This window comes from Hypomesus nipponensis, chromosome 18 (genome assembly GCF_054491055.1).
Source record: "Hypomesus nipponensis isolate SF chromosome 18, ASM5449105v1, whole genome shotgun sequence".
NCBI classification, from domain to species: Eukaryota; Metazoa; Chordata; class Actinopteri; order Osmeriformes; family Osmeridae; genus Hypomesus; species Hypomesus nipponensis.
This window is the reverse complement of record NC_140378.1, coordinates 18,008,813-18,020,000: the sequence shown is the minus strand read 5'-3', so window position 1 is coordinate 18,020,000 and position 11,188 is coordinate 18,008,813. Positions and strand designations below refer to the sequence as shown.

At 50.5% G+C, this 11,188-nt stretch overlaps 1 protein-coding gene across 1 annotated transcript in view; it reads right to left on the bottom strand.

The window, feature by feature from the left end:
• The window catches only part of agrn (agrin), a 204,278-nt gene that overhangs the window by 85,686 nt on the left and 107,404 nt on the right, over positions 1-11,188 (bottom strand). Inside the window, exon 4 of the mRNA XM_084679083.1 lies at positions 4,505-4,720. Coding sequence (XP_084535209.1) covers positions 4,505-4,720 — 216 coding nt within the window. The remainder of the gene's footprint in view (positions 1-4,504; positions 4,721-11,188) is intronic.

Sequence of the window (11,188 nt, the reverse complement as noted above, 5' to 3'; positions counted from 1 at the left end):
GCGAGAGCATCAGTGCTTGGTGTCTCCGAGGACAAAAACAGCTTTTTTTTCCATCACTGGTTTACAGACCCCCCAAAAAAGGAGAAAGCAATTGGATAGAAAACGTGTTGAAAAGCAGCTTTGCACCTGATGTAGTGTGGATGCTTCTCTCTGGCATTGGATTAAAAACTGCCACTACAAAAACAGCCCCGCAGTGAGCTTTTCCAGGCATTGTTGAACCCTTGACTTTTATATGGGAGCCTGTCTAAAAGAACATAGGCACCACCAATTCATCCATCCTCTCCAACGATACTTGGCATTGACTTCACGTTTCAGAGATTTGAACCTTTTAGGTTCTACGGATTTTGAGCAGTCACAGAAAACAACACGATTGATTTCCACGCGTGTCCGTGCGTGTGTTCATGTGTGAGCAGTGAGGGAGATACGGCTCGGTCAGACTCACAGACACATAAGACCGATTGACAAGTGGGGAGTAGTGAAGCGAGTTTCCTACAGAGCTGTAAGAGAGTGAAGAGGCGCCTGTTGGCAGAGGAGATAAGACAGGGAGGCTTTCAAACAGCTAGCCAAGCATGCTGTCCTTCTGTAACCAACAGAGAGAAGGAGAGGGGGGGAGGCCGAGGAAGAGAGGGAGGGGGAGAGAGATATAGAAAGAGGGAGAAAGAGAAAGACTGATGGAGTGGGCGAGGAGAGAAGAGAGAGACAGAGACAGGAGAGAAGAGGAGAGAAGGGTAGATAGTACAGAGTATGGTGGATGAAAAAGGTGGAAAGAACACAACTGGTAGAGTCCGGCGTGTCTGGAAGAACAAAAGGGTCAAGCGGGAGGGTTGAGAGAGAAGAAATAACAAAGGGGGTTGGTGGTGGTGAGTATGGAGGGAAAATGATGGAGGAATAGAGGGAAAGGAGATGAAGGGATAGGGGGGGAAGTGTTGGCTGGGATATAAATACAAAAAATAACAGAAAAGAAAGAGAATGACAGAGTCTGTTATAAAGGTGAGAGACTGTGGAGTCAAGCTCTTAAGCCTCTACACACACACACACACACACACACACACACACACACTTATCATCGATCCCTGCCATCGATCCCTGCCCAATGGCCCCCTCTCCACCACACGCTCCCCAAAGCGACTACGTTCCACTACAGTGGATGCTCCTAACTGAGTCTAGAGATCCAAGTTTTCTCTCTTTCTTTCTCGCGATTCTCTGTCCCTTCCTCTCTGCCCTCTCTCCCCCGCTTTGAGAGTGTATTCACCCCTCCTCTCCAAGTTCAATATTATGAGAGCTAACACACTCGCTATCCCAACCGTTTTAAAACACACACACGGACCCAATTTCTCTGCATGTTCAACAGAGCCATAACCCTGGTTAAGTGCTGCCTTACTCTCTCTCTCTCTCTTCTTTTTTCTCCAACAACGCACTTATCTCACGCTTCAGGGCCAATTTGAACAGACTGAGGCTTTTTAATTCAGATGATATCTGGCCCATTATCTCTGATCTGCGAGGTGAACTAGCCGGTAGGAACATGACCTACTGCTTCTCTTCAGACCCGACGCTTTAAAACATCAGTTCATGAAGAGCTGCTGTCTGCATGGCTGTCCATTAAAAAACGACAATAAAGTTACGATTATATTAAGAGAGAAGCCGTTAAACTGCTAAGCTATTCAGTGTTCATGCATTTAGTTATGGCCCGCAAATCGAGTAGGTATCTTCTTTTTTACCCAGAGGCAATATTCAGGCTATTATCTATTCAAACGTAGAAGACTGGGTTTGTTTAAACAGGGTGCCTGTATGATTGCTACTCCAACTGCAGCCTGGGGTTCTGCCTCAGCTGAGCTCTCAGTACCGTTCCAGGCCACATGGGGCATCTCTGCTATCCTAAGGGTCTTACAAGGACAGCTTTATTAACTTAACCACACTGTATAACTTCATTTCAATTTATGTCATTCCAGCATGAACAGGAACGACTTTCAACGTTTTCATGCAGCCCAGACTAGCTGCATGAAAACATCTCAACACACATCGCTTGATCTGGAGCTCAATTGGGAGGGAGGTTTCTCTAACGGCTTTGGATACAGTTTCAGAACAGAAAAGTCCCCCCCCCCCTCCCCTCCCCCCACACCTCCTGCCCCACCCCTCCCCCTCTCCTCTCCCCCCACACCTCCTCCCCCACCCCTCCCCCCTCTCCTCTCCCCCCACACCTCCTCCCCCACCCCTCCCTCTCTCCCTCCTTTCCCCCACACCTCCTCCCCCCTCCCTCCCTCCTCTCCCCCCACACCTCCTCCCCCACCCATCCCTCCTCTCCTCTCCCCCCACCCCTCCCTCCTCTCCCCCCACCCCTCCCTCCTCTCCCTCCACACCTCCCTCCTCTCCCCCCACCCCTCCCTCCTCTCCCCCCACCCCTCCCTCCTCTCCCCCCACCCCTCCCTCCTCTCCCCCCACACCTCCCTCCTCTCCCCCCACCCCTCCCTCCTCTCCCCCCACACCTCCCTCCTCTCCCCCCACCCCTCCCTCCTCTCCCTCCATCCCTCCTCTCCTCTCCCCCCACCCCTCCCTCCTCTCCCTCCATCCCTCCTCTCCTCTCCCCCACCCCTCCCTCCTCACCCCCCACCCCTCCCTCCTTTCCCCCACCGCTCCCTCCTCACCCTCTCTGTCACCCTGGCTGACAGCATCGTATGAGTCAGGGCGACCTGTGGGGACCTGCAATCCTGACAGGAGTTATTGGAGGGGATGAAACAGAAGCAAACTGTCGGCCTGGATCTCCTGACCCTGGTAACCCTGGTAACCCTGGTAACCCAGCACACACACACACACACACACACACACACACACACACACACACAGCACTCTCCACAGACCACTGACAAATAAACTCTCAACCTCTGTCATGGGTCAGTGTTCACCTTAATTTGCTTCAATCTTCTCTCTCTTTAAAACATTTTTTTTTTTACTAAAACTTATCATGTGCCTGCCCCCGGTGTGTAAGTGTGAGATATATGTGTGTCTGGCTTTATCCAGCAGAGACAGCAAACACAGAATCAATGGTTACCCTGGTTCCCAGCGAGCGTGTTCATATTGAATACATCAACATGCTTAATGTCTTGTGATGCATTGTGTCAACACAGACATAGCTGCTAATGAATGTGTAAAGTGTGTGTTGGTGTGTGTTCCCGCGTATGGGACAACCAGCCTTGACATTCTCTTCGCAACTAGTCAATTGATGTATTGTACTACTTCTACAAAAGGTATTTATATAAAAATGTCAGAGCAGGAAGTGGTCTGTCAACAGTCAAAGCCACCCTATGCTGGGTGCCACGGCTACGAGTCCAGCCAGTCCAGATGTGACTGATGAGTGCACAGTCTGCTCTGGCCCCGCCCACAATGCCTCTTCCTGCCAGGGGTTGAAACTGATAATTAGAGACTGGTAAAACTGATGACTGTCGATAAGCCTGTTTCTATAGCCTCTATAATTATCTCTCTCTCTCTCTCTCTCTCTCTCTCTCTCTCTCTCTCTCTCTCTCTCTCTCTCTCTCTCTATTTCTTGTCTCTCTCTGTTCTCTCTCTTTCCCTCCCTGTCTCGCCCACACTTCACCCCTCCACCCCACCCCTCTCTCTCTCTCTCTCTCTCTCTCTCTCTCTCTATCTCTCTCTCTCTATCCCTCTCTGACTCTCTCTATCTCTCTCTCTCTCTGACTCTCTCTATCTCTCTCTCTCTCTCTCTCTCTCTGACTTTCTCTGTCTCTCTATTTCTTGTCTCTCTCTGTTCTCTCTCTTTCCCTCCCTGTCTCGCTCACACTTCACCCCTCCACCCCCCCCCTCTCTCTCTCTCTCTCTCTCTCTCTCTCTCTCTCTCTCTCTCTCTGCTCTCTGGCCTGGCTTCCAGTCACAGGGCCTGCTATTAGTCCCGGCCCCAGCCAGCACTGCAATCAGCCATGGATTAGCATTGTTGCCATGCCGCCAGCGCGCCACGCGAACAAAATAATAACACAAAGCCCATTGTGGGGTGCTGCACGCGGCTGGCTTCCTGGCAGCCCTCCACCCCCTGCTGCAGAACACGTCCAGACATCGGGCTAGGCTAGGCTAGGCTAACAACAGATAATGAGAAACAGCATCTCCACTGGGGGTTGTAGTCATTATATGTGCTGGACATGAACCAACGGGAGAGAATGAAAGCCTGTGTGTAGGTTTAGTGGTCAGGTGGCAGTTATGGAGGCAGGGCTGGCAGCTGTTAGCCAGACAATGGACTGACGGTAATGTGCCTTCACAGGGTGAGACATGGGCGTCACGAGTAAAAGAAAAACAACGCGCAGACAGTAGTTACTGCGGTGAAGAAGATAACTGTCACACGCCTCTACCTTTCTCTCCTCTGAAGGAATGAACGTGGAACATTCTAGAAAGTGTGGTTTAGACTCACGGCAGCGCCAGCCTCAGAGATGCTATGAAACTCCGTGAGTCATCGACTGTGACCCGGCATAACCTTGGCGACGACGAGGCGCCGTGTACTCACCGCAGGGGCCCTTGCGGAGCACCTTGATGCGTCGCTGCGTGCCGCACTGGGCCTTCTCCAGTTCGCACTCGTTGGAGTAGGTAGACGAGTCGGAGCCGCACACGGGCGCCACCACCGACGGGCACGACATCCTTTTACACACGCACTCCGCCTTGGCCGGGTCAGACGGGTTGCGCTCGCACACCGCCCCAAAGCCACACAGCATCCCTCTGCAACCTGGGGGAGGAGGGGAGGGAGGGAGGGAGGGAGGGAGGGAGGGAGGGAGGGAGGGAGGGAGGGAGGGAGGGAGGGAGGGAGGGAGGGAGGGAGGGAGGGAGGGAGGGAGGGAGGGAGGGAGGGAGGGAGGGAGGGAGGGAGGGAGGGAGGGAGGGAGGGAGGGAGGGAGGGAGGGAGGGAGGGAGGGAGAAAGAAAGAAAGAAAGAAAGGTGTTAAAAGAGTGACTACTATCATGGGTGAGGCTGATTCTCTTTATCAGTCTGCCCCACTGTGTCACGCAGTCACGTGTGGGGCACAACAGGGTACTTGTGGGGTCCAACAGGGGTTTGTGTGGGGCATTCCGTCGCCAGGTGACGGTGCACAACTGAAAAGAACAGCTATTCTCCTGGTAACTCCTGGCGCTTGACGACAACAAACCCCTGCATAAACATGCTAAGTGCCTGTTGTCCAATATTTACACCTCGAGTAATTGACCTGTTTTCCAGATGCCAGCAAGGGGGCCTTGGGCTTCCGGCTGGCTGTCTGTCCCCTGCTTCTCCATGTTGAAAGAGATGGCTCACTCTCACAGGTAGAGGGTTCCACCACAAATCAATGGAGGACGAGCGAGGACAAAACACACTGGCGGCTCATGCCCCAGGGCCTTCGTCTTTAAAGAGTCTCCTTGCTGAGAGCGACTGCTGCCCAATGTCACTACAACCCCTCCGGCTGTCCTGAACACACACACACACATGCACACACCTGCAAGCACGCACGCAAGCAGACACACAAGCACAAGCAGGCCATCACAAACACACAGCAACACACTGAGAAACACACACTCTCTCTTCTACCTGGACCTCCAGCCATCTCTTATCTCTGGCTCCCAGACCCGACCTAAACCACGAGGGGTTATGTCCACTCAGACTAGCCTGGCATCAATCTGGCTCCACTCACAGGACTCGTGCAGGACAGCTGTTACAACATCTGCCCCACACTGCTCTCTCTCTCTCTCTGCCCCAGACTGCTCTCTCTCTCTCTCTGCCCCAGACTGCTCTCTCTCTCTCTGCCCCAGACTGCTCTCTCTCTCTCTGCCCCAGACTGCTCTCTCTCTCTCTGCCCCAGACTGCTCTCTCTCTCTCTGCCCCAGACTGCTCTCTCTCTCTCTGCCCCAGACTGCTCTCTCTCTCTCTGCCCCAGACTGCTCTCTCTCTCTCTGCCCCAGACTGCTCTCTCTCTCTCTGCCCCAGACTGCTCTCTCTCTCTCTGCCCCAGACTGCTCTCTCTCTCTCTGCCCCAGACTGCTCTCTCTCTCTCTGCCCCAGACTGCTCTCTCTCTCTCTGCCCCAGACTGCTCTCTCTCTCTCTGCCCCAGACTGCTCTCTCTCTCTCTGCCCCAGACTGCTCTCTCTCTCTCTGCCCCAGACTGCTCTCTCTCTCTCTGCCCCAGACTGCTCTCTCTCTCTCTCTGCCCCAGACTGCCCTCCCTCTCTCTTTCTGCCCCAGACTGCCCTCCCTATCTCTCTCTGCCCCAGACTGCTCTCTCTCTCTCTGCCCCAGACTGCTCTCTCTCTCTCTGCCCCAGACTGCTCTCTCTCTCTCTGCCCCAGACTGCTCTCTCTCTCTCTGCCCCAGACTGCTCTCTCTCTCTCTGCCCCAGACTGCTCTCTCTCTCTCTGCCCCAGACTGCTCTCTCTCTCTCTGCCCCAGAATGCTCTCTCTCTCTCTGCCCCAGACTGCTCTCTCTCTCTCTGCCCCAGACTGCTCTCTCTCTCTCTGCCCCAGACTGCTCTCTCTCTCTCTCTGCCCCAGACTGCTCTCTCTCTCTCTGCCCCAGACTGCTCTCTCTCTCTCTGCCCCAGACTGCTCTCTCTCTCTCTGCCCCAGACTGCTCTCTCTCTCTCTCTGCCCCAGACTGCCCTCCCTCTCTCTTTCTGCCCCAGACTGCCCTCCCTATCTCTCTCTGCCCCAGACTGCTCTCTCTCTCTCTGCCCCAGACTGCTCTCTCTCTCTCTGCCCCAGACTGCTCTCTCTCTCTCTGCCCCAGACTGCCCTCCCTCTCTCTTTCTGCCCCAGACTGCCCTCCCTATCTCTCTCTGCCCCAGACTGCTCTCTCTCTCTGCCCCAGACTGCCCTCCCTATCTCTCTCTGCCCCAGACTGCTCTCTCTCTCTCTGCCCCAGATTGCCCTCCCTATCTCCCTCTGCCCCAGACTGTTCTTCCTATCTCTCTCTGCCCCAGACTGCTCTCTCTCTCTCTGCCCCAGATTGCCCTCCCTATCTCCCTCTGCCCCAGACTCTCCTCCCTATCTCTTTCGGCCCCAGACTGTCCTACCTATATCTCTCTCTACCTCCCTCCCTCTTCCCCAGACTGCCCACACTCTCTCTCTTTCTCTCTCTGCCCGAAGACTTCTCTCTGCTCCAAACCTCACTCTCTCTCCATCCTCCTGTCCTCTCTTGGGCAGGTAGTGTGTAGACGTCTTGCTGGGCAGAACAGTGAGCGATAGGCCAGGGGCCAGGGACTGCCTGTCTCCCTGTGAAGGCCCAGCTGGGGTGCTGGAGCTTGACTGACTCTTCAGGGGGAGAGCCTTCCTGAGTGTGTGTGTGTGTGTCAAGAAAAACAATAGAAGTCTTGCTTAGCAGTGCGAGTCCTTCTATGTGTGTGTGTGTGTGTGTGTGTGTGTGTGAGGTGTAAGCACCAAGTCCCGTCAAACCAAGTCAGGCATGTGGAAACCCTGTCATGACACGTCCCAAGCCCAGCGCGCGGCCCTCACCACTCAGCTCTCCTCCGCTGCCTCTGAACCCTGGGCAGCGCTGCTAGCTGTCACATTAGCTCTCCACGCCTGCTCGGAAGCCTATAGGTGAGTGTGTGTGTGGGATAAGTCTGTCAGCCTATGTCTTTTGTGTGTGTGTGTGTGTGTGAGATAAGTGTGTCCAGCTGTGTGTGTGTGGGGGGGGGAGAGGGTCACTAAAAACATGGGCCTCAGTCACTCTAGGCAAGAAACAAGACTACAGGAGAAACAATAGATGAAATGTCATCGGAGTGTGTGTGTGTGTGTGTGTGTGTGTGTGTGAGCGTGTGTGTGTGTGTGTGTGTGTGAGTGTGTGTGTGTGTGTGTGTGTGTGTGTGTGAGCGTGTGTGTGAGTGTGTGTGTGGGGGGCTCTTCTGTGCTGGGGCAAGTCTCTCAGCTCAGACTCGATGACACCTGCTGCTGATTGACATTAGCGAGGACAGCACACTCGCTAAAGGGAAGGTGAGCTCAGCAGAGTGAAGAGTGTGATGAGTTCTGCACACACAGACTAAAACCCAAAGGGAACAGATTTCCACAGTTCCATTAGACAGGTAAACAACTCAACAAAGATCTGAAAAAAAATAAACCTTTCTTGTTGAGTCTGCTGCCTTTTGGTGAACTAAAATAATATGACTATTACTTTTAATATAATACTATTTGTCCACAGTAGATACTCAATATCTTCAGCTACTGTGTAGCCTGAAGGCCTATTCAAGTTACCAGAAAATGTGTGTGTGTGTGTGTGTGTGTGGGGGGGGGGGGGGCGTGTGATGGCCTTGCTGGCATCCACAACTCTTTCCTGTATTCGATGAACACACCACTGCCAGTCACATACTGTTCAGCCAACCTAAATAAAGTATATCTAGTTTGTTTATTTTCAACATTGGTACACATTCCTGTCTGGGATGAGCTGTCTGGGCAGAGCTGACTGGATACTGGTGTATTAAATATAGATGACTGGTCAAACTTGGGCTGAAAGTGCTAGCCACTAGAGCAGATGCTACTGTATTTACTATAAACTGAGTTTGTGTGTGTTTGTGTGTTGCTGTAGGCCTTGACGCACACACACACACTATGCAAGTGTGTGCAAGCCTGTGAGTGCTTCAGTCTGTAAGGTAATCTTGCTTGGCTCAGAGCTAAAAGCTTCAGTTACAGTATGGATCAGGTTATTTCCTTAGGAAGAAATCCCATTTCTGAAAGCATGTCCTGTTTGAGATTGTCATGGTAATGACTTGTCCTGGTAAGGCTTAAGGTGTACTCGAAGGAAGCATCCAGCAAACATAGTGAAGGAATGAGGAATTTGTGGTTGCTTAAATATGAGGTGGTATGGGGTGGGGGGGAACACAACAGTTTGAAAATACACTGTACAGTCAGTATAGCCAGAAATCAATATATAAAAATAAAATAAAAACTTGACTTTTCACCATGTGCTGAGATGGCAAAAGTACACACATCCTTCAGTCTAACCCTAACCCCACACCTAACCCTTCAGTCATGAGCCCTAACCCTTACAAAACGTTTCAAAAAAAAATTTCAACCTTTCCAAAAAAGAAAATCAAAAACTTTTTGTTGACCTCAATTTTTTCACAAACAGTGAAAGGAGAGGAGTTTTTTGCCAAATGTTTTAGCAACTTGGCTACAAAATGTAAGAAATAGAAAGTTACGATTTTTGTGTAAAAAAATATAAGTAGTAAAAAGTTAAAAGTTATCAGAAAAATTAATCGTGAAGTAAAGTGCTGATAGCAAACTGATACCAACTCTTGCAATTTTGTTCTGATTGTGGCCTTGGCTGACGTGTGGTTGGGTTGACTTTTCTGACGTCTGTGGTTTTGTCATGTCTAACCGTGTGAAAACACGTCTGCTGGACAAAATTGAGAGAAAAAACACAGAGAATATCTAACCGTAGTAAACTTCAGCCAAACCACTTGACAAAATGGACTAGACTAAACCAAAATGTCAGATTTAGCGCCATTTCAGTGAAGTAAATTATGCACGACTCCTGAATTATTTGTCAGGTTCCATGTTGGGCCATGCTTGAAAGGATGGGCAGGGGTGGTATAAACAACAGAGTTATACTTCAGCTTTACACTCGTACCAGGAAGGGTGACTGATTTACCCTAGCCTAATATAAAAAAGTCGGTAGCGATATGCAACTAGCATTAGCTAGCTAACGTTGAAATAACATAATGAAATTAGCTCTGAGTGACCTGGTTGTGTTGTTATGGTTTTTCACAAGCAAACATATTTCGGAATAGTTTTGGCTCCTGTAGGCAAATTGCTAACGTTTGACAATTCATGCCCCTGGAAAGAATATACGTTTTCCGGTACAGTCGCTTAAGAGAACAATCATGGGAAATCCGGGACGGGTGCAGTGGCAAAAATCTGCTATCAACTTTGGGGGGGACAATTATATGACATTTTCTCAAGAGCAATACCTGAAGGGGACACAAAAATTTCTGCTGTTACACAGCACATTAAAAAAAGCACCATTGTGTCCATAATCAGCAAAGCGCCTTCATTGCGTATTAATAATATTGGGGGGGTCATGTCCCCCCTGTCCCCTCCGGGATTTCAGCCTATGGACGAGTGGCAACCCTAGCCCTGACAGACTCCATTGTTGTTAAGGAGACACTAACAGTTACAGATGTTGGCCACTCCTGGGGGGTGCCAATCGAGAGAAAGAACTTGCTGCAGGGAGTGAACAGTCGCCCGCCTGCATTATGTTTCCCGGTGTCACCGTGCTAAAGGGACGTCGACACGGAGACCTGGCGCACGTTGCCGCGGCAACCGTCTGCGATTTCATAGACGGAGAGGCGGTCATGTCGGTGTTTGAAAATGGGAACTTCCTCCACGCTCACAGGAGGTTATTCTTACACACACACATACACAGTAGCTGCTACACCAATCTTAATAACTTGTGAGTTTTCTATTCTCCTTTTCTCTGGCTTTCGTGAATGTGATGTTCCCCAGGGCATTCTCAGGTCGATCCTCACAGGTGAAAATCTCATTTTGAAAATCGAATTTGGCTGAAGAAAAACACCAGGGTTAGGTTTAATATTGTCTGTGCATGTAGCTCTACATGTTGGAAGAGGAATTGGAAATAACACAAAGGCATTACGATTGATTCATGAAACACACAATAGTAGTGAGCTGGTTGCTGACCATCGATAATATTATTTAGAGTGCTGAGACCAAGGTTGTGGATGGTGAGGAATAAATAAGGACTAAGAGTCTTTAATCCTGCATAAGTCATAGCTGAAAACTTACAGGTGGAACTTTATTGATCTCACCAGCTCCCAGGAGACTGATGTAGTCAATTATTGATCCCAACGCAATCATACAAAGCACAGAAAAAAGGATAAACAGCTAGCCACAAAAGAAGAAAAAAAACACTGTCTGCGTTCGATACAGGAAAATCACTTCTTTTTTTTTTTTTACACGACGGTTAAATGAAAAACAAGAACAGATTTTCAAACTTTTATCCGTTCGCCCTCCTTTTCCACAACTTTTTATCAGCTGGAGAGACGAATGGAATAGAGGGAGACCTGAAGGAATGGACTCGTTCTTTTGTTTTTGTTCTCTCTCTGCACTCTGGGGGGAGACAGGGAAGGAGGAAACAGGAAGAGGGCGGACTGAGGATGGAGAGAAGAAGGTGGGATGGTGTTTTCTCATTGCCACGTATGAAAGGAGACAATCAATTCC